This window comes from Pecten maximus, chromosome 10, assembly GCF_902652985.1.
Source record: "Pecten maximus chromosome 10, xPecMax1.1, whole genome shotgun sequence".
Lineage (NCBI taxonomy): Eukaryota > Metazoa > Mollusca > Bivalvia > Pectinida > Pectinidae > Pecten > Pecten maximus.
The window spans coordinates 5,664,580-5,689,724 of NC_047024.1; the positions used below are offsets into that span (position 1 = coordinate 5,664,580).

Genomic DNA, 25,145 nt, shown 5'->3' on the forward strand with positions numbered 1-25,145 from the left:
AAATGTTTTAATATTTACTTTACCATCAAACCTTGCATGCAGTTAAACGTGACAAAACATGGCGTATGAATTAGATAGTAGGTAATGTATTTATTCAGGTATGATCTGAAAATTGATCCATTTCATATAATTTTACTAACAGGAAAATGCTACCAGACTATAAAGTAACAGAAGTCAGATACAAGTTTAGCTTTTTATCTTGTCCTCCAGAAAAGACTTTGGTTGAGTGAGGAGTTTGGACAGATGTGAGTGGTTAGAATTAGAATTCTAGTAGATTACTCATTGTTCATCGGTGTAACTAAATTGTAATAAAACACAGTTCATGCTCCAGTGTGATGATCTGTTAACTTATAATGGAACAGTTTGTCCTCTAGTGTGACGATCTGTTAACTTATGATAGGTAACAGTTTGTCCTCTAGTGTGACGATCTGTTAACTTATGATAGGTAACAGTTTGTCCTTTAGTGTGACGATCTGTTAACTTATGATAGGTAACAGTTTGTCCTCTAGTGTGACGATCTGTTAACTCATCATAGAACACAGTTTGTCCTCTAGTGTGACGATCTGTTAACTTATGATAGGTAACAGTTTGTCCTCTAGTGTGACGATCTGTTAACTTATGATAGGTAACAGTTTGTCCTTTAGTGTGACGATCTGTTAACTTATGATAGGTAACAGTTTGTCCTCTAGTGTGACGATTTGTTAACTTATGATAGAACACAGTTTGTCCTCTAGTGTGACGATCTGTTAACTTATGATAGGTAACAGTTTGTCCTCTAGTGTGACGATCTGTTAACTTATGATAGAACACAGTTTGTCCTCAAGTGTGACGATCTGTTAACTTATCATAGAACACAGTTTGTCCTCTAGTGTGACGATCTGTTAACTTATGATAGAACAGTTTGTCCTCTAGTGTGACGATCTGTTAACTCATGAAAGGTAACAGTTTGTCCTCTAGTGTGACGATTTGTTAACTTATGATAGAACACAGTTTGTCCTCTAGTGTGACGATCTGTTAACTCATCATAGAACACAGTTTGTCCTCTAGTGTGACGATCTGTTAACTTATGATAGAACACAGTTTGTCCTCTAGTGTGACGATCTGTTAACTCATCATAGAACACAGTTTGTCCTCTAGTGTGACGATCTGTTAACTTATGATAGAACACAGTTTGTCCTCTAGTGTGACGATCTGTTAACTCATCATAGAACACAGTTTGTCCTCTAGTGTGACGATCTGTTAACTTATGATAGGTAACAGTTTGTCCTCTAGTGTGACGATCTGTTAACTTATGATAGGTAACAGTTTGTCCTTTAGTGTGACGATCTGTTAACTTATGATAGGTAACAGTTTGTCCTCTAGTGTGACGATCTGTTAACTCATCATAGAACACAGTTTGTCCTCTAGTGTGACGATCTGTTAACTTATGATAGTACACAGTTTGTCCTCTAGTGTGACGATCTGTTAACTTATGATAGAACAGTTTGTCCTCTAGTGTGACGATCTGTTAACTCATCATAGAACACAGTTTGTCCTCTAGTGTGACGATCTGTTAACTTATGATAGGTAACAGTTTGTCCTCTAGTGTGACGATCTGTTAACTCATCATAGAACACAGTTTGTCCTCTAGTGTGACGATCTGTTAACTTATGATAGAACACAGTTTGTCCTCTAGTGTGACGATCTGTTAACTTATGATAGAACAGTTTGTCCTCTAGTGTGACGATCTGTTAACTCATCATAGAACACAGTTTGTCCTCTAGTGTGACGATCTGTTAACTTATGATAGAACAGTTTGTCCTCTAGTGTGACGATCTGTTAACTTATGATAGGTAACAGTTTGTCCTCTAGTGTGACAATCTGTTAACTCATCATAGTACACAGTTTGTCCTTTAGTGTGACGATCTGTTAACTTATGATAGAACACAGTTTGTCCTCTAGTGTGACGATCTGTTAACTTATCATAGAACACAGTTTGTCCTCTAGTGTGACGATCTGTTAACTCATCATAGAACAGTTTGTCCTCTAGTGTGACGATCTGTTAACTTATGATAGGTAACAGTTTGTCCTCTAGTGTGACGATCTGTTAACTCATCATAGAACACAGTTTGTCCTCTAGTGTGACGATCTGTTAACTTATGATAGAACACAGTTTGTCCTCTAGTGTGACGATCTGTTAACTCATCATAGAACACAGTTTGTCCTCTAGTGTGACGATCTGTTAACTTATGATAGAACAGTTTGTCCTCTAGTGTGACGATCTGTTAACTCATCATAGAACACAGTTTGTCCTCTAGTGTGACGATCTGTTAACTTATGATAGGTAACAGTTTGTCCTCTAGTGTGACGATCTGTTAACTTATGATAGGTAACAGTTTGTCCTCTAGTGTGACGATCTGTTAACTCATGATAGAACAGTTTGTCCTCTAGTGTGACGATCTGTTAACTTATGATAGAACAGTTTGTCCTCTAGTGTGATGATCTGTTAACTCATCATAGAACACAGTTTGTCCTCTAGTGTGATAATCTGTTAACTTATGATAGGTAACAGTTTGTCCTCTAGTGTGACGGTCTGTTAACTTATGATAGAACACAGTTTGTCCTCTAGTGTGACGATCTGTTAACTCATCATAGAACACAGTTTGTCCTCTAGTGTGACGATCTGTTAACTTATGATAGAACAGTTGGTCCTCTAGTGTGACGATCTGTTAACTCATCATAGAACAGTTTGTCCTTTAGTGTGACGATCTGTTAACTTATGATAGAACAGTTTGTCCTCTAGTGTGACGATCTGTTAACTCATCATAGAACACAGTTTGTCCTCTAGTGTGACAATCTGTTAACTTATGATAGAACACAGTTTGTCCTCTAGTGTGACGATCTGTTAACTCATCATAGAACACAGTTTGTCCTCTAGTATGACGATCTGCTAACTTATGATAGAACAGTTTGTCCTCTAGTGTGACGATCTGTTAACTCATCATAGAACACAGTTTGTCCTCTAGAGTGACGATCTGTTAACTTATGATAGAACACAGTTTGTCCTCTAGTGTGACGATCTGTTAACTCATCATAGAACACAGTTTGTCCTCTAGTATGACGATCTGTTAACTTATGATAGAACACAGTTTGTCCTCTAGTGTGACGATCTGTTAACTTATGATAGAACAGTTTGTCCTCTAGTGTGACGATCTGTTAACTCATCATAGAACACAGTTTGTCCTCTAGTATGACGATCTGTTAACTCATCATAGAACAGTTTGTCCTCTAGAGTGACGATCTGTTAACTTATGATAGAACACAGTTTGTCCTCTAGTGTGACGATCTGTTAACTCATCATAGAACACAGTTTGTCCTCTAGTGTGACGATCTGTTAACTTATGATAGAACAGTTTGTCCTCTAGTGTGACGATCTGTTAACTCATCATAGAACAGTTTGTCCTTTAGTGTGACGATCTGTTAACTTATGATAGGTAACAGTTTGTCCTCTAGTGTGACGATCTGTTAACTTATGATAGAACAGTTTGTCCTCTAGTGTGACGATCTGTTAACTCATCATAGAACAGTTTGTCCTTTAGTGTGACGATCTGTTAACTTATGATAGAACAGTTTGTCCTCTAGTGTGACGATCTGTTAACTCATCATAGAACACAGTTTGTCCTCTAGTGTGACGATCTGTTAACTCATCATAGAACACAGTTTGTCCTCTAGTATGACGATCTGTTAACTTATGATAGAACACAGTTTGTCCTCTAGTGTGACGATCTGTTAACTTATGATAGAACAGTTTGTCCTCTAGTGTGACGATCTGTTAACTCATCATAGAACACAGTTTGTCCTCTAGTATGACGATCTGTTAACTCATCATAGAACAGTTTGTCCTCTAGAGTGACGATCTGTTAACTTATGATAGAACACAGTTTGTCCTCTAGTGTGACGATCTGTTAACTCATCATAGAACACAGTTTGTCCTCTAGTGTGACGATCTGTTAACTTATGATAGAACAGTTTGTCCTCTAGTGTGACGATCTGTTAACTCATCATAGAACAGTTTGTCCTTTAGTGTGACGATCTGTTAACTTATGATAGGTAACAGTTTGTCCTCTAGTGTGACGATCTGTTAACTTATGATAGAACACAGTTTGTCCTTTAGTGTGACGATCTGTTAACTTATGATAGAACACAGTTTGTCCTTTAGTGTGACGATCTGTTAACTTATGATAGAACACAGTTTGTCCTCTAGTGTGACGATCTGTTAACTTATGATAGAACAGTTTGTCCTCTAGTGTAACGATCTGTTAACTCATCATAGAACACAGTTTGTCCTCTAGTGTGACGATCTGTTAACTTATGATAGAACACAGTTTGTCCTCTAGTGTGACGATCTGTTAACTCATCATAGAACACAGTTTGTCCTCTAGTGTGACGATCTGTTAACTTATGATAGAACAGTTTGTCCTCTAGTGTGACGATCTGTTAACTCATCATAGAACACAGTTTGTCCTCTAGTGTGACGATCTGTTAACTTATGATAGGTAACAGTTTGTCCTCTAGTGTGACGATCTGTTAACTCATCATAGAACAGTTTGTCCTCTAGTGTGACGATCTGTTAACTCATCATAGAACAGTTTGTCCTCTAGTGTGACGATCTGTTAACTTATGATAGAACACAGTTTGTCCTCTAGTGTGACGATCTGTTAACTTATGATAGAACACAGTTTGTCCTCTAGTGTGACGATCTGTTAACTTATGATAGAACAGTTTGTCCTCTAGTGTGACGATCTGTTAACTTATGATAGAACACAGTTTGTCCTCTAGTGTGACGATCTGTTAACTTATGATAGAACACAGTTTGTCCTCTAGTGTGACGATCTGTTAACTTATGATAGAACACAGTTTGTCCTCTAGTGTGACGATCTGTTAACTTATGATAGAACACAGTTTGTCCTCTAGTGTGACGATCTGTTAACTTATGATAGAACACAGTTTGTCCTCTAGAGTGACGATCTGTTAACTTATGATAGAACACAGTTTGTCCTCTAGTGTGACAATCTGTTAATTTGTTGTAGAGTTTGAAGTGAGTGTGACGATCTATTAATTTTTTGTAGAGTTTGAAGTGAGTGTGGTGGGGGACATGAAGTGTTATGGCTGGTTAGAGTCAGGATACCTTTTCTCTGAGCTACAGGTGATTCCGGTTTCCCTGTAAGGTATTTCAATATATTTAGTCCTAATGATCTACAGTATGTCACAGCTAATTTAAATTAGAGCAAAATGAAACCTAAAAGAGCACATAATATTCACATGTATAAAGTAATTACAGTATATAAACAAAACTCACATTTTATTAAATATAAGAAAATCTTCAAATCAAATAAAAGGAAAGAACAACACAATTAATTTAAACAAATTCACAGTTTACAATATATAGCAAGAACAATTATATATCAAGCCATGTGCCAATAATTCAAAGATGGCCAAGTAAAGACAGGAAAAGTAAAACACAGAAGTTTTAATGGCAGAAGTCAGGGTTAATAAAGCTAGACAGAGATGTTACAGGAGAAATCCAACACTTCACAATGTTAATACAGCACATGTATCCAGCAGAAATCCAACATTTGTCTAATGTCTGAATGAGATAACTCTGAAATAATTTTTTGGTTTTCCCTTTTTCTTGCTAATAGTCAACCAATCCAATGGTATCATACCTTTATACCTAATATTCTTTATCTATACAAATGGCAGTAGGACCTACAAGGTTTTTCAGAAACTAAATCTAAACATTATTCATTAAATGTTTCCACATGGAAATTTTCCACTGTAAATGTAAAAGAGAATTTTTCAAGAGGCAATGACAAAGGCATTATCAATAAAATAGATCTACATGAACTGAGTTATCCCATTGAGGCAACAGAGTTAAAACAGATCCTAAGGCTAACTACACAACAGAGTATGTTCAAGATGACATGCCCCCCTCCCCCTGTTTAGTGAAAGTTGTTAGAGTACCTTAATGTAAGATTCTATGTCTGAGACTTCTTTTAGACTGGGTGACATCACACATTCTACTGAAGCTAATGTCAGACTGATGTCAGCTGTAAACATTCTACAACTCGAGACTACTGTCAGACTGATGTCGGCTGTAAACATTCTATAACTCGAGACTACTGTCAGACTGATGTCAGACTGATGTCAGCTGTAAACATTCTACAACTCGAGACTACTGTCAGACTGATGTCGGCTGTAAACATTCTACAACTCGAGACTACTGTCAGACTGATGTCAGACTGATGTCGGCTGTAAACATTCTATAACTCGAGACTACTGTCAGACTAATGTCGGCTGTAAACATTCTATAACTTGAGACTACTGTCAGACTGATGTCGGCTGTAAACATTCTACAACTCGAGACTACTGTCAGACTGATGTCAGACTGATGTCGGCTGTAAACATTCTATAACTTGAGACTACTGTCAGACTGATGTCGGCTGTAAACATTCTACAACTCGAGACTACTGTCAGACTGATGTCGGCTGTAAACATTCTACAACTCGAGACTACTGTCAGACTGATGTCGGCTGTAAACATTCTATAACTCGAGACTACTGTCAGACTGATGTCAGCTGTAAACATTATATAACTCAAGACTACTGTCAGACTGATGTCGGCTGTAAACATTCTACAACTCGAGACTACTGTCAGACTGATGTCAGACTGATGTCGGCTGTAAAATTCTACAACTCGAGACTACTGTCAGACTGATGTCAGACTGATGTTGGCTGTAAACATTCTATAACTCGAGACTACTGTCAGACTGATGTCGGCTGTAAACATTCTATATGGGACATTGCTCAACATCTAACCATGAACTCCCCAAACATCAAAATAATTATCAATTTCTTTTCATTTGTAATTATTTTCCATTTGCTGATATTAATTTGTATTCCATCAAAATTTTGTTATTGCTATCCTTTCTTATTAGTATCAAGAACATACTCGTGAACAGCAAACATGCTTGCCAAACTGTCAACTCATTGAGAAGATTTACCTCCACACTGCAGGTTTTGTATTTGTTGTGCCATATATTGAGCAGCAAACGTCTGCTCATGATGGGGACACAAGCCGTCCAAACTGAAGGCCATATTGGGCGAACCCTTGTTGGATCCCGAGTAACGGAAATGTGGGGCCACTGTAGAATGCATAGACAAGATTTTCTAGGCTGCATAGACATGCTGGGCTAAATACTTTCATCATGCACAGGAACTAAACAAAGGAGATAACTTCTATCATTATTTAATTTTGATAGCCAAACAACCATAGGTGATTATGCGAATGAACAGATTTTCAAATCTATTCTCAGTTAAACTTTCTGTCTGTTTCTGAAGAGATTAAAATGACTAGAGTTATCTCCCTTGATATTTCCAAGCTGAAGAATTGCATGTGTAAAATACAAGGCATAAATATAAAGTGATCACTCTGAAAATGAATGAAATACCTGCATACCACTATATATACCCAGGACATACAATTTTATAAGGCATATTGTCAAATATACATCAGTTATTAGGCACCAACTGCAATATTTCATTTTCAAATAAGTCCTCATGGTTGTATAGAAAACATAATTTAATGAAAATTTCAGCTGTATTGATCTGATATTTTTGATTTGCAGTGCCTTGGCTGTATGTACTATGACAATGTTAATATACCCATTACTATTAACAATCCAGCCATTACAATAAGATCTACCAGTAGTAAGAGATATAAAACTTTCACCAGTGCAGTATACCAGCAGACATTACGAGTCCTTTCCCATGAGTAGTGGAATATGAACCCCCCTCTCTTTAACATTAATACTATAAACATGTTAGATGTTATGTAAAGGGAGACTACTGGTGATAGTACCTGGTTTCTTTGTACGAAGGGTGACACCTACAAAGCAGACGTTGACATCAGATACTCGACAGATCTACTTCTACCAGTCTGTCACAAAATCTCTCAACTTTATAGAAGTTATCCTCAAATAAGATATCATCATCTATTGAGTGACATCAGATACTCGACAGATCTACTTCTACCAGTCTGTCACAAAATCTCTCAACTTTATATAAGTTATCCTCAAATAAGATATCATCATCTATTGAGTGACATCAGATAGAGTTGGTATATCATCAATGAACGTTGTACAGTATGATATGGTGAAGAGCTATAGATAACTACTATTGTTATTGTAGATGACTATTATCAGGTATAAACATCATAAAACAGATATGTATGGTCACGTGTCATACAAGCATTCCAACATGCATGCTAACATACGTATAAATACAGATTTCTTTGATGCAGTTTTACAACTTTGGTGCCATGCTTTGTCTAAATCCTATGCAGACACATGCTAACAGTATGTCCGATGGGTAGAGTTTAACACTGGGACTCACCTGCTTCAGAGTTCAGTAAACCGTTTCTGAGGTAGGCGTTCGTCAGGGCTTCCAGGTATTCATTCTGAAGGTCAAAGAATCAAAATCAATATCACCATTCTCAATTTACTATCTGGAGTTCATAAGTCGATTTATATGTTATTTCAAGTTTAGAGGTCAACAATTTATTAACTACTATTAATCTAGGTGTCAATTCTCAATTTTTACCTCTGTTCAGTTACATGATAAATGGGCTATTCCATACAATGAACATTCTTCAAAATCTTACATCTTTCACCATTTAAGAATTAAAATTAATGCTGTTGATAGAATGATCTATCCTGTTAAAATGAATCCCAGGATTCTAAAACACAAAGCATGTTATGGGCAATACATAAAACAAAAGCTGCACATTCAGTTTGTGTTATTGGTCCATATTATAATAAATTTAAACTATTACTTATAATATGGTAATCTAGCTTGAATACAGAACAAGGTTTCATCCTCTGTTTATAACAGATTCTTTGTCAAATAATTACCTATGCCGCTCTCTTAGCCAATCAAACAATCTTACCAATTTCAAGCATATTTTGAAGATATGATGCTTAAAAAACAACAAAACGAGAGAATAAAAAAAAAAAAATGCACTTTATATCCTGTGGGTATTAGTTCTCCATTCCAAAAACATTAGCTCTACAGCAAAACAATGGGATGTGAACAGCCAATGACAACATGACAACATGACAACATGAGAGTCACACAGCTGCTCCACAACATGATGAATGTTATATGAACATCAAACAGAGGGAAATTTTGTCTTTCAAATCTTACAAAAGCAGGGATTAACTGTTTATTGTGTCACAGTTTGTATAAACTGTTTACTTTGTCACATTTTGTATTAAATGTTAACTTTGTCACAGTTTGTATTTACTGTTTACTTTGTCACAGTTTGTATTAAATGTTAACTTTGTCACAGTTTGTATTTACTGTTTACTTTGTCACAGTTTGTATTTACTGTTTACTTTGTCACAGTTTGTATTAACTGTTTACTTTGTCACAGTTTGTATTAACTGTTTACTTTGTCACAGTTTGTATTTACTGTTTACTTTGTCACAGTTTGTATTTACTGTTTACTTTGTCACAGTTTGTGTTTACTGTTTACTTTGTCACAGTTTATATTAACTATTTACTTTGTCACAATTTGTATTTACTGTTTACTTTGTCAGTTTGTATTTACTGTTTACTTTGTCACAGTTTGTATTAATTGTTTACTTTGTCACAGTTTGTATTTACTGTTTACTTTGTCACAGTTTGTATTTACTGTTTACTTTGTCACAGTTTGTATTAACTGTTTACTTTGTCACAGTTTGTATTTACTGTTTACATTGTCACAGTTTGTATTTACTGTTTACTTTGTCACAGTTTGTATTTACTATTTACTTTGTCACAGTTTGTATTAAGTGTTTACTTTGTCACAGTTTGTATTTACTGTTTACTTTGTCACAGTTTGTATTAACTGTTTACTTTGTCACAGTTTGTATTTACTGTTTACATTGTCACAGTTTGTATTTACTGTTTACTTTGTCACAGTTTGTATTTACTATTTACTTTGTCACAGTTTGTATTAACTGTTTACTTTGTCACAGTTTGTATTTACTGTTTACTTTGTCACAGTTTGTATTTACTGTTTACTCTGTCACAGTTTGTATCAACTGTTTACTTTGTCACAGTTTGTATTAACTGTTTACTTTGTCACAGTTTGTATTTACTGTTTACTTTGTCACAGTTTGTATTTACTGTTTACTTTGTCACAGTTTGTATTAACTATTTACTTTGTCACAGTTTGTATTTACTGTTTACTTTGTCACAGTTTGTATTAAGTGTTTACTTTGTCACAGTTTGTATTAACTATTTACTTTGTCACAGTTTGTATTTACTGTTTAATTTGTCACAATTTGTATTAACTGTTTACTTTGTCACAGTTTGTATTTACTGTTTACTTTGTCACAATTTGTATTAACTGTTTACTTTGTCACAGTTTGTATTAATTGTATTTACTGTTTCCTTTGTCACAGCTTGTATTAACTGTTTACTTTGTCACAGTTTGTATCAACTATTTACTTTGTCACAGTTTGTATTAACTGTTTAATTTGTCACAATTTGTATTAACTGTTTACTTTGTCACAGTTTGTATTAACTATTTACTTTGTCACAGTTTGTATTTACTGTTTACTTTGTCACAGTTTGTATTAATTGTTTAATTGGTCACAGTTTGTATTAACTGTTTATTGTGTCACAGTTTGTATTAACTGTTTATTTTGTCACAGTTTGTATTAACTATTTACTTTGTCACAGTTTGTATTAATTGTTTACTTTGTCACAGTTTGTATTAAATGTTTACTTTGTCACAATTTGTATTAACTGTTTACTTTGTCACAGTTTGTATTTACTGTTTACTTTGTCACAGTTTGCATTAACTGTTTACTTTGTCAGTTTGTATAAACTGTTTACTTTGTCACAGTTTGTATTTACTGTTTACTTTGTCACAGTTTGTATTTACTGTTTACTTTGTCACAGTTTGTATTAATTGTTTACTTTGTCACAGTTTGTATTTACTGTTTACTTTGTCACAGTTTGTGTTAACTGTTTACTTTGTCACAGTTTGTATTTACTATTTACTTTGTCACAGTTTGTATTTACTGTTTACTTTGTCATAGTTTGTATTTACTGTTTACTTTGTCACAGTTTGTATTTACTGTTTACTTTGTCACAGTTTGTATTAATTGTTTACTTTGTCACAGTTTGTATTTACTGTTTACTTTGTCACAGTTTGTGTTAACTGTTTACTTTGTCACAGTTTGTATTTACTGTTTATTTGTCACAGTTTGTATTTACTGTTTACTTTGTCACAGTTTGTATTAACTGTTTACTTTGTCACAGTTTGTATTAACTGTTTACTTTGTCACAGTTTGTATTTACTGTTTATTGTGTCACAGTTTGTATTTACTGTTTACTTTGTCAGTTTGTGTTTACTGTTTACTTTGTCACAGTTTGTATTTACTGTTTACTTTGTCACAGTTTGTATTAATTGTTTACTTTGTCACAGTTTGTATTAATTGTTTACTTTGTCACAGTTTGTATTAATTGTTTACTTTGTCACAGTTTGTATTTACTGTTTACTTTGTCACAGTTTGTATTTACTGTTTACTTTGTCACAGTTTGTATTAATTGTTTACTTTGTCACAGTTTGTATTAATTGTTTACTTTGTCACAGTTTGTATTTACTGTTTACTTTGTCACAGTTTGTATTTACTGTTTACTTTGTCACAGTTTGTATTAAGTGTTTACTTTGTCACAGTTTGTATTAACTGTTTACTTTGTCACAGTTTGTATTAACTGTTTACTTTGTCACAGTTTGTATAAACTGCTTACTTTGTCTCAGTTTGTATTAACTGTTAACTTCATCACAGTTTGTATGCATATTTTAATCTAACTTTAATGTAGATGTTTAAATAGAAAAATGTTTGTCTGTAAAGAAAACTAAACTACCAATCAAAATTATACCTGAGTTCAATAAATTTGTTCAATTTTAACTTTTATTGAAACAGTACAAACTATTAATCAGTAAATTCCATATCTAGTATCCTTAACTGAACAGTTTTAAATGGGTAAACATGTATTTGTGGACTTTTATGAAAATGAGTGTTTAATTTTCCTCATTATAAAGAAAATTTGGACCTTTTTGGAAGGTTTCAATTTAACATGTCAAGGGTTATTGTTACCAGAAGAGAATTTGTTAGAAGTACAGATCTGATACAAGACAGACAGTGAGAAGTGATGTGGAGCAGTGAGGTTAGACAAGTTCTCATCCAGTTTATTAGGATCTCTTATAAATACATGTAGAGGATCATTGACCAGTGTTTAAAATCTACAGAATAATCTACATCTACAACAGATTAAATACCCTCTAGTCTTCTAGTTATTAACACAAAATGGGGAGAATATCATATACTCTATACCCACAACTATTTGTGAACAGGACACAAGGACAGCTGTGATATTGGTCAGTTAGCAAGTTTCCTGGGTAAACTTTGTTTCTAGTTAAAAACCAAACACCTTTCTTCAAATGTTCTTGTTTTACACAAATGTTTTACATATTATAGTTAGGAAACAGCAGATTGTATTAGACCCGCGTCCACACCACACGGTCGAGTAAACACGTGTTACCCTGATAGGATTCCCTTCATCAGGTCTCTCCTGAAAGTGACTGCTAGCCGACATTTCCTGTGTAGTAACGGTTTTAGTGAATTAAATAACTAACCTTTATAACATTTATTAAACAAACCATAAAGATTTCAGTATTAATGGACCAAAAAAATTAACGTCCTTGGTTACATTATATACATATCAACTTTCAGTAGTCGGAAACACAATCATTGACCCATTTACCGCCACAGATATTAAATGCTAGTCAAATTACTAACAAAGTTAAAAACATTTTTTTTCAAAGAACGATTAACAAATTAACCAACCCATTTCAAAATATTCATCCTTTTTAGGGTGGAAAGGTCTTGAAAATATTTTGGCCTTAATTCTTTTAAATATTGTGAGGAGGACAATATTGAGAAGGTTTGGTGATATAAGATGAAGACATATACACAACATGCTGGGAAAGAGAGAAGAAATGGAGGAGAGGAAGAGGGCATGGTTAATACAGAGGTACATCTACTCACACACAGATTTTTCTACGATGAGTTTGCAAATGTGATAAAAGTGTTTGTTCAGTGTCCAGCCTAACAGACTGTTTACATTTCTTTACCCCCAACCTGTTATCAACTCTTATGCCATTTACCCTCTAGTCCTTATCAGCTCTCATGCCCTCTCAAGTTGTTATCAGCTCTCATGCCCTTTATCCTCAAGTTGTTATCAGCTCTCATGCCATTCTACCTTCAAGTTGTTATGAGCCCCCATGTCCCTTTTCCTTAAGGTTGCAATTAGTTCCCATTACCCTAAATCTCTTATCAGCTCTCATGCCATTTACCCTAAATCTGTTATCATGAAGCTCCCATGCCATTTACCCTAAATCTATTATCAGCTCTCATACCAATATTAACCTCAAGTTGTTATCATATCCCTCTGACCTTTTGACCCCCCCCCCCCCCCCCCCCCCCCCCCCCCCTACACTGACACAGGTAATGGTACCGGTAATAAATCAGGGCAGTCAACTGATTATTACAACTCGGTAAGTAGTAAACACTTAAGGTCACAGGACATCCAAGGTCAAAGGGTGACAACAGAGTTCATGTTCAGATCGCATTGTACTTTACCCTGCGTGGATTCTTGTCTTCAAGTTTTTCTTGGTGCGTGGCTGAGGTAGTGGTTGAAGGACGTTCCTCCAATGACTTAGGACGTCTTTGAGCAGATGTATACTTCATACTCTGAGAAGTCTGCTGGCAATAATACGCTTGATTATAGGTTACATACATCACACAGCCACCAGTAGATAATACAACACTATACAGGGCTAAACAAACTTGGTCATACATTAACTGTCCATACTTCTCTCAACCTTGAAAGTTCTACCATGATATTAGAGCATTAAAATATGACATTTAGATTAAGATTTAACACCTTTCCAGAATCATAAAATAATAAAATATGAATTTGGATTTTATGTTCAGGAAATGTTCACAAGGTTGAAGATAATTATGGACAGTGTTGTTAGTCAAGCTATTAAGTACGATACAGATTTATGCAATTCTAGACATTCTATTCACAATGTTTTTATCGAGCACATTAAGCCTGCTGATGTTTTCTTTGTGATGTTCATAACTAGCCCCAGGTAGCCTAAAGATATCACAAGTGTACAAGGTTATATGGACCCTGGCGAAGTGGATTCTTCAAAAGCCACATGAGATGACCTTCTAATGAGATGACCTTGTCAATGCCACACCTACAGATAATTGGTTGAAGCAGGACAACCCTGTTACCTATCCTACTGTTTGGGTGGGGGTTATTTCCAGGGAGGGCCCCGTCGTTCAATGACTTGGAACCCTTCAAGTCCGTAACTAGGCTGAAAAACAAGCATCTCGCTGAGTCAGATTTCAAATGTAATTCTACACTTTCTGTAAAAATTAGAAAAACTTAAGAACTAATGTTTACTCATTTTTGGCCCAGTTAGCTGAAACAAAGAAAATAAGATATGTGTGCTACAGTAAAGTGCGCTGTTAACTAAAACTTGTAAAAACCCACAGTGCAATTGTTATAATGAAACTTGCATAAAAAATTCACTACAGAATTTGTTTACTCGGATACTCTCACTATACATGTACATAACTGAATGATGATGAATAATTGGCAACCACCAACCAACTCCCTAGTACAAGTAACTGCAACGCTACAAGGAAGCTTGGCATGTAAAACACAAGCAGAGGAAAAGCTACAATGCTACTGGAGTTTACCAAACACCAGAGACCCTACCTGAGAGGAATCAAATCCAAGAGGTTTGCTTCCCTAAAAATAGAGGTTAACTTGTCACTCTCACCTGTCACAGACATTCACAATAACATTTACTTAACTCAGGAGGTACACAGTTCAGCTTGTGTTACTCCTGACTGTGAATAAAGTGAACTACAACCCAATAAGTAAACAATAAATTCTGAGTGTATTCCGATCCAAGTCTAAAATTGTTCCCTCATTTACATATTTGCAGAAGTGGGAGAATTCCCATCCAAATCAGCAAGTTCCCTCATTTGTATATTTTTATCATTGCATGGGAATTCCCATCCAAGTCACTAAAATTATTCCCTCACTTATATATTTGTAGAAGTGGGAGGATTCCAATCGAAATCAGCAAGTTCCCTCATTTGTATATTTTTATCATTGCATGGGAATTCCTTTCCCAGTCTACAATTGTTCCATAATTGTAGAAGTGGGAGGATTCCGAAACAAATTAGCAAGCGTTTTTTCATTTGTATATTTCTATCATTGGGAATTCCTATCCAAGTCTACAGGTGTTCCCTCATTTTCATATTTTGATCAGGAGAAATTCTTTCCATGACTACATGTGCTTCCACATTTTTTAATATTTTTTTTTCAGTGGGCATTTATATCCAAGTCTACACCTGTTCCCTCATTTGTATCCATGTATTTTCATCAGTGGGAATTCCTATCCAACTCTACATGTGTGCCCCCATTTGTATGTTTTTATAAATTGAATTTCCTCTCCAAGTCTACATATGCTCCCAAATTTGTATATTTTTATCAAAAAGAATTCCTAGTCTTGACTACATGTGCTCCCTTATTTGTTTATTTTTATCATTGAGAGGATTCCCATCCAAGTCTACATAAGTTCCTGGTATTTTTTTTATCATTGAGAGGATTCCCATCCAAGTCTACATATGTTCCCGGTATATTTTTATCAGTGGGAGGATTCCCATCCAAGTCTACATATGTTCCCAGTATTTTTTTTATCAGTGGGAGGATTCCCATCCAAGTCTACATATGTTCCTGGTATATTTTTTATCATTGAGAGGATTCCCATCCAAGTCTACATATGTTCCCAGTATTTTTTATCATTGAGAGGATTCCCATCCAAGTCTACATATGTTCCGGGTATATTTTTATCATTGAGAGGATTCCCATCCAAGTCTACATATGTTCCCGGTATATTTTTATCAGTGGGAGGATTCCCATCCAAGTCTACATATGTTCCCAGTATTTTTTTTATCAGTGGGAGGATTCCCATCCAAGTCTACATATGTTTCCAGTATATTTTTATCATTGAGAGGATTCCCATCCAAGTCTACATATGTTCCTGGTATATTTTTATCAGTGGGAGGATTCCCATCCAAGTCTACATATGTTCCCGGTATATTTTTATCAGTGGGAGGATTCCCATCGAAGTCTACATATTTTCCTGGTATATTTTTATCAGTGGGAGGATTCCCATCCAAGTCTACATATGTTCCCGGTATATTTTTATCAGTGGGAGGATTCCCATCCAAGTCTACATATGTTCCCGGTATATTTTTATCAGTGGGAGGATTCCCATCCAAGTCTACATATGTTCCCGGTATATTTTTATCAGTGGGAGGATTCCCATCCAAGTCTACATATGTTTCCGGTATATTTTTATCAGTGGGAGGATTCCCATCAGTGGGAGGATTCCCATCCAAGTCTACCCATACTCTTTCTTCCCTACACAAGTTTACCTTACCTTGTCCTGTTTAGCATGTGCTGTTTGATGACCGCTCATGACCTTTTTATCACACACATGGTCCTGTAACAGTAACACCATCATGTCAATCCACTACACCAGATACACAAGTTATTATACTGTTATTATACACGATCAAGGAATTATTGAAATAAAACTGATTGACACTGTATACCAGGATAACAAATCTTTTAGAACAGCAGTAAATGTACACTATAATATGAGACAAGAAGTGTCCATTTTCTTTTCCATTTAATATGAAGTCCTCTGTATCAAATTCAACTTGAGAAAAGTTGTTTATATTTTGTATATATCACGGGTTACCTCAAATCAAAAGACATGTATACATATCATGTTAACACTTATAACCAGCCATGTACATTGATATACAAATGTACCATATTTAACTGAAAAGCACACATGTCCCTGTACAAGCACTGTTACTCTCTCATTTCTCATAGAACATGAAATGGTTTTATAAAGTGACAGCTTTTGTGTTTCTGTAAAAACATGTTGTGAGCTTATTGAGTTGAATATGGTATATTTATCTATGATACATATAACTGTTTCTATAATCAAAAATGAGGAAATATAATTATCCAATACATGATAAGTCGGCCTATATCATACATGTGTAACAGTCGGCCTATATCAAACATGTGTAACAGTCGGCCTATATCATACATGTGTAACAGTCGGCCTATATCACACATGTGTAACAGTCGGCCTATATCATACATGTGTAACAGTCGGCCTATATCATACATGTGTAACAGTCGGCCTATATCACACATGTGTAACAGTCGGCCTATATCACACATGTGTAACAGTGATAAGGTGATATCTGAGTTTCTGTGAGATGTATCTGTGATAGATATTTACAATGATCCTTTTGACACACTGATGATATGGAAGCAATCTGTCTTACTGCTAGTACATGCACACCACATTAGACTAGACATGCTGAACAATGACATCTAAGTTCATTGTACTGACATGCAAAGTAAAATATACATAGTTAAGCACCTGCCTTCTAACATCAGACAAAATATTGTTAAGTGGTGTCCTAGAAATTACAGAACTAAACATCAGAAAATAACCGGACAGTATGTTAAAAAAAAAAACCCAGTCTGACTGAAAAACCTCCACCCCTTCATCAATAACCTCCACCCCTTTAAAACCAACCTTCACCCCTATATCAAAAACCTTTACCCCTATAACATCAAACTTCACCCCTATAACATCAACCGGCACCCGAGAACAGCAACCGGCACGCCGAGAACAGCAACCGGCACCCCTAGAGCAGCAACCTGCACCCCGAGAACATCAACCTTCACCCCTATATCATCAACCTTCACCCCTATAACATCAACCTTCACCCCTATAACATCAACCTTCACCCCTATATCATCAACCTTCACCCCTATAACATCAACCTTCACCCCTACATCATCAACCTTCACCCCTATAACATCAACCTTCACCCCTATATCATCAACCTTCACCCCTATACCATCAACCTACACCCCTATATCATCAACCTTCACCCCTATATCATCAACCTTCACCCCTACATCATCAACCTTCACCCCTATAACATCAACCTTCACCCCTATAACATCAACCTTCACCCCTACATTAAGAACCTTTACTCCACACCAAACTTCTGTACAATAACCTGATTATTCAGATTCATTTAGTCTTTTCCTTGATTAACAATTAATTACATAAACTGTTTTCAGTTGTTTCTCCAGCAAGTTATGGAAAAGATTTAATAACAAACTTGACATTTTATAATTGTAACCGTGACAACACCTCAGACAATATATTCATTAAAAGAAGATGTTGAAAGATCAAAAGCTACTTGACAAATATCACCATTTTTCCTATGGCAGTTCGACTAATATCGGCATTCGACTAGATTTCAAGGTTAAATGAGAACGTTGTCTAAAGAATAAGGAGCAATAAAGAGTAATTGACCCTTGCATTTACTATTTTATATAAAGCCTGAAGATTATATGATAACTATGAGAGCTGTTCATCTCAGATATTGGCAAAATGCTATCAGTTTATATAGGCCTAATGTGTTCATAGGAATTGTATCAAAATCTGATAACCTAAGGCATTCTAATGAAAACTAGGTAACAACACCTATATAAAACCTTTCAGAGTATAAACACAGACAGATACTGCCAGTTTGTTCTCTTTTTCAAGAATACTTCCTACTTTTTCAGACCTTTTTGTGAGATAGAACTGGTTTTGAGGTAAATATCTACAGGACTACCATATACATGCAGACTTTGATATACTGTCTAAAACTTCATGCCTGTTGGCCGGTCTGGCATATATCGCACAAAAAAGAGTATACATATTACACTACAAGACCACAGAGACACCTGGTGAGTAGTACTTACCATGAGATTCTTGTAAGGGGAGAAAAATAATGATGTAATAATATATATAACCAGTTCACGTCTTACAAACACAACAAAGCAACAACTCTCATGCAAGAAACAAAGCATGCAAATCATTCAAAAACAAAGAACATCAAATTATCTTTGACGTTATTTTCCTTATGAAATATTTTTATAACCAACTTTATATTAAAAATAATGCAGGCCCAGTTTGACAGTCATAAAACATCAGTTGTAACCGATCTTGGCCTGCCAACATTTGGATCCCCGAGACCAGGCAGATTCCTGTAGTCATGCATGCACGCCCTTCCTCCCTCAAAGTAAGATATCTGGTAGTTCAGATATTTGTCAGTTGTCTGTGCCCTTATCTATGTTCCACAATGTCAGCCCAAACAAACTTTGTATGACTATCATGTATGTCTCTGGTTTTTAATCATATATGGACATGTTCTGAGGTCTCAATCTGGATTGAGTTCAGATTACATATTGGATGATTTAAAAGTTTTCTTAAGTTACCAAATACAAATTCATTACAGAATGGCATGGTTGATTTTGAATAAATCACTGTTACTGGCTACATTTGGTTAAGTTTTTGTTATTTGAAAAATTATACAGACAGTTTATATTTTATATTTCTATGTTGATTTACATTAAATATTTGTATTTAACATTGATAATTCTTGTCTGGTTTTCTATTATCTTACGCACTATATTTTTATGTGAGTCAACATGGTGGAGCTGTTAACAGGTTCACAGCCGAGAATGACGGAGAAACTTGAATTCCGTTATAATTACAGTGATTTTTTTTAAAATTGCAATTAAGTGATAAATATAAGCATTGAACTGCTTTCAGTTATGACAGTTATGGGCTGATAATGCCAACTGGACAAAGACAAACTTAACACGAAGTGGGCTAAGTTCAATGCTTGAATATTTATTAATGGTGAAATTTCCAGGAAGTTTACATGAATATATGTACTATACACTGCTAGACCTCAGTAAAAAATGCTAAACTTAATGGACATTTTCAGACTTGTTGGGGAAAACCTTCAATCGTTATTACAACACTGACCCTGAAGTGAACCTCTCCAATGGTTGGCAGGCCTATGTTAGACTTGGATCTTTAAACTTCAGAAAAAGAATGACATTGTCGAACTGTGGCCATATTATTCAAGAAATTTTACCAATAATACTTCACACAAAAAGTTATCAGTATCAAAAGTTACAATTTATATTTCACCTTTTCACACATCACACTGAACAAGTTCAACAAAGAAACTTTGAAAAGTACACACAAAACAGAGAAGACACCTAGGGGTTGGCCGAAAACGGTATACAGAGGTACAGGTCATCCTAGTACTTACTCCGCCCCAACATCAGCCTAGCTAGTACCTACTCTAAACCAGCCCCTCCATAATGGCAGTGTATATATATGTGAAGTTTATTACTATGAAGTACTATCTCATTATAAAATGTCAGGAGGCAATAGTCTCCATTTTATAATGAGCCTTAAAGATGACGCACTAAGGATGATATGTGTTTATGGTTGGTATGACCTTCACCTTCATTTCAGACTCCATGACCTTGTAAAATACACAATGGACTTATATGGACAAATACACAATGGACTTATATGGACAATGTTGATGCTATGTACTTTCTACCGCAATATAAATATAATATTCTAATGCTTCAACACAAAACAAAAATTTACTTCCTGTAATGATACAAATGTTACACACAACATTGAATGGACAATTTCCATAAACATAAGTGTATTATATTAAAACTGACAAATCTGTTAAACTGACAACTCTAGTATCTATTTCACATGACATAGTAAGTTTTAGAACAAAGTCCTATTTGGACCCATCACCAAAATAAAAATACCTAAAAAAGTAAGATTTAAAGAATTTCATCTGAGAACAAATATAGAGGAATGACCTTACATTCTTGAAACTTTCATTTCTAATATAAGCAGGTCATAGGTCAGAACTGAGAGGTGAAGGTCGGTACACACAACCGTAAACCTGACGGGACTCTGATACTAACGGAAGACGGCCTATCCCCAGAGGAAGCTTTCTTTGTGTCTTCCTTAAAGCTTCTTACTCTGTCTCTCTCCTTCTTCGTCTTTAATTTCTTCTTCTTTTTCAGGGGCTGTAAACAGAAAATGTATTAATTTTACTGCAAGGAAAAACATAAATTGTAAATGTTTATTACAGGTACTAGGTATTACTCTAAACCTCAGATCATTATTGTTTTGTTACATGTGATGTGCTTTAAAACAAACTAAATAAAGGATATATATGTTAAGATTATTTTCAGTGAATCTATATCCTGAATCCATCAAATATAGTCCTTCTCTACAGTACAATAAGATATTTTATTGAGAGAAAAAGACACCAAGAAAAACAGTATAAAGACACAAATCTATTTCTGTTTTAAAATAATGCATAAAGCAAGAATTTTTGAAAATTTTTAAAAATAATGCATAAAGCAAGAATTTTTGAAAAATAATAAGTATACAAATTAAGATAAAAATAATGGGAGAAAGATGTCAGTAAGAATAATAAAACTCACCAAGTCATAAAACATGGCAGCAAAAACAAAAGATATGATAAATAAAAATACACAGCAGAGATTTACATCACAACAATGTACTGTATCCCGGGAAACTTTAGCCAATGTTGAACTGTTGCCGTTTTTGCCAAATAGGAGGAGAAACTTAACAATTTAGTGATAGCTAGAACATCGACTTGTATGTAGAGAACTTAAGCCATCACCACCTGTAACTAATATGTTTGTGTTGTGGCCATTTTATGAGAAACTTCATATTTATTTACTGACAATGATATTTCATTAAATTATCATTGGAAGTATGTAAGGTTTTAAGAATGTAATTATAGATTATTCCAACCTATTATATTTTATAATGAATTGATAACATAAAATACTAATATCATAGAACCTGTCATCCAATAACTATCTTATATTGTTTATCAGATACAATGCCACCTGGTGGTAAAACTGATGTCAAAAACAATAGACATCATGTCACAAATGATTAGCGACTGTTGGACAGTGTTCGGTAACTGTGTGGTGTCTTATCATTTTTGATGCCGATCGAATTTAAAAGAAATCTGGCTTATGACAAAAAGTCAAACATGTGGTACGAGATGAAATTGAGGGCCAAAGTTTCCCACTATACAGCACCACACATTACAGAGCTCTATTTATGATGTATGATTGTAGGTCATCATCAATTTGAGAGGATTTGAAAAAAAAATAAAAACCAGAATGATACATATTGAAGTCAACTTCCCAGAAATAAGAAGAAAACTGGACGACCTATGTATTGTCTATATGCAGTCTATTATGTCTCTGATACAATATACCTATAACATTAGTAACAGTGGGTGCCATTTTACATTGTAATATGACAATGTGATGTGACTACAACACCAAGCTATATATCTGGTGATATTAGTCCAATACATATAAACCATTCTTCAAGTTTGTTCTGAACAGATTATTAACTTATGTAACACTTGTAACTTTAACAAGAAAATATGTCTATCTTGGTTCTTCATAACTGATTATTAAACTTTTAGTTCCCAGACCAACATCCTCAAACATTCAAGCAGAGTTCATACCATCCCTGACCCTAAAGTAGGAATTAACATTGATTATGTCACACGGTCAATCAATCTTGGACCAACACCATCCCTGACCCTAAAGTAGGAATTAACATTGATTATGTCACACGGTCAATCAATCTTGGACCAACACCATCCCTGACCCTAAAGTAGGAATTAACATTGATTATGTCACACGGTCAATCAATCTTGGACCAACACCATCCCTGACCCTAAAGTAGGAATTAACATTGATTATGTCACACGGTCAATCAATCTTGGACCAACACCATCCCTGACCCTAAAGTAGGAATTAACATTGATTATGTCACACGGTCAATCAATCTTGGACCAACACCATCCCTGACCCTAAAGTAGGAATTAACATTGATTATGTCACACGGTCAATCAATCTTGGACCAACACCATCCCTGACCCTAAAGTAGGAATTAACATTGATTATGTCACACGGTCAATCAATCTTGGACCAACACCATCCCTGACCCTAAAGTAGGAATTAACATTGATTATGTCACACGGTCAATCAATCTTGGACCAACACCATCCCTGACCCTAAAGTAGGAATTAACATTGATTATGTCACACGGTCAATCGAACTTGGACCAACACCATCCCTGACCCTAAAGTAGGAATTAACATTGATTATGTCACACGGTCAATCAATCTTGGACCAACACCATCCCTGACCCTAAAGTAGGAATTAACATTGATTATGTCACACGGTCAATCAATCTTGGACCAACACCATCACTAATATCAAAGCAGGAACAATTCTGTCCACCCTAATGTAATTTATATACTATTTACATCACTGGTTTTTAGATACTTTTTCTGTCCTTACATGATGACAGGAAGTCACATGTGATGTCCGTCACATGAGAATGTGTGATGTCTGTCACATGACAATGTGTGATGTCTGTCACATGACAATGTGTGATGTCTGTCACATGACAATGTGTGATGTCTGTCACATGACAATGTGTGATGTCTGTCACATGACAATGTGTGATGTCTGTCACCTGGCAATGGTCTACGATATCTGTCACCTGACAAATGCCCTAGCATGACCGCTAAGGGTCTGTGACAGTTATACTAATGGAATGAGAACAAAACATTGGTCAGAATTAGCAAGACAAACACAGCAGGTATAGAAATCAGAGAGCATCCTTTATAAATGTAGTCTGTATATAGTATTGTCACGGTCTGTAGGTAGTATAGTATTGTCATGGTCTGTAGGTAGCATTGTCACGGTCTGTAGGTAGTATAGTCACGGTCTGTAGGTAGTATTGTCACGGTCTGTAGGTAGTATAGTCACGGTCTGTAGGTAGTTTTGTCACGGTCTGTAGGTAGTATAGTATTGTCACGGTCTGTAGGTAGCATTGTCACGGTCTGTAGGTAGTATTGTCACGGTCTGTAGGTAGTATTGACACGGTCTGTAGGTAGTATTGTCACGGTCTGTAGGTAGTATTGTCACGGTCTGTAGGTAGTATAGTATTGTCATGGTCTGTAGGTAGTATTGTCACGGTCTGTAGGTAGTATTGTCACGGTCTGTAGGTAGTATTGTCACGGTCTGTAGGTAGTATTGTCTAGGTCTGTAGGTAGTATAGTATTGTCATGGTCTGTAGGTAGCATTGTCACGGTCTGTAGGTAGCATTGTCACGGTCTGTAGGTAGTATTGTCACGGTCTGTAGGTAGTATTGTCACGGTCTGTAGGTAGTATTGTCACGGTCTGTAGGTAGTATAGTCACGGTCTGTAGGTAGTATAGTCACGGTCTGTAGGTAGTATTGTCACGGTCTGTAGGTAGTATTGTCACGGTCTGTAGGTAGTATTGTCACGGTCTGTAGGTAGTATTGTCACGGTCTGTAGGTAGTATTGTCACGGTCTGAAGGTAGTATTGTCACGGTCTGTAGGTAGTATTGTCACGGTCTGTAGGTAGTACTGTCACGGTCTGTAGGTGGTTTTGTCATGGTATGTAGGTAGTATTGTCACGGTCTGTAGGTAGATAGTTTATAGGTAGTAAATTGTCCAATCAAACAAGTGTTTTATTAGCAGTTGTCATATAAACAATTCTAACAGCTTTGATTGGCTACTCTGTTATCATCCTATTGACTTCTCTCCTTACTTGATCATGATTTGGGGAAAGAGGATGCCCTCTGTGTTATTTGTAAAATTTCTGATGAAGTTGCAAAAGTTGTGAACATGCACAAACAAATCCACAATCTCTAGAATATAAATTACGCACACTCTCTGAGCAATTAGGTAAGTCTGAAAAACGGTTTTAATTTAATTTTTACACTCATGTTTACAAAAATCCCTATAAGGTATATAATTAAAAGCTTCAAATATTATTTGGCAAGTGTTTATCTTAAAAGCAAAAAATATATTACTGATCAATAAAATAAAAAGTGTTACTGTTCAGTAAGTTAAATATAGGTCTTATGATAA

General features: G+C 35.4%; 1 protein-coding gene across 46 annotated transcripts in view; it reads right to left on the reverse strand.

The window, feature by feature from the left end:
- Positions 1-25,145, reverse strand: part of LOC117336185 (cytosolic carboxypeptidase 2-like) — a 148,417-nt gene that overhangs the window by 37,541 nt on the left and 85,731 nt on the right. For 25 of the 46 annotated variants that reach the window (XM_033896624.1, XM_033896604.1, XM_033896627.1 and 22 more), the window contains 8 exons: positions 21,096-21,200; positions 16,630-16,692; positions 14,892-14,924; positions 13,739-13,858; positions 8,433-8,496; positions 7,900-7,926; positions 7,043-7,183; positions 5,168-5,200 (listed from right to left, as the gene is read on the reverse strand). In XM_033896624.1, coding sequence (XP_033752515.1) covers positions 5,168-5,200; positions 7,043-7,183; positions 7,900-7,926; positions 8,433-8,496; positions 13,739-13,858; positions 14,892-14,924; positions 16,630-16,692; positions 21,096-21,200 — 586 coding nt within the window. Of the gene's footprint in view, positions 1-5,167; positions 5,201-7,042; positions 7,184-7,899; positions 7,927-8,432; positions 8,497-13,738; positions 13,859-14,891; positions 14,925-16,629; positions 16,693-19,043; positions 19,053-21,095; positions 21,201-25,145 lie in introns of all 46 variants that reach the window. The other 21 variants (XM_033896632.1, XM_033896629.1, XM_033896617.1 and 18 more) reach the window with 14 other exon arrangements.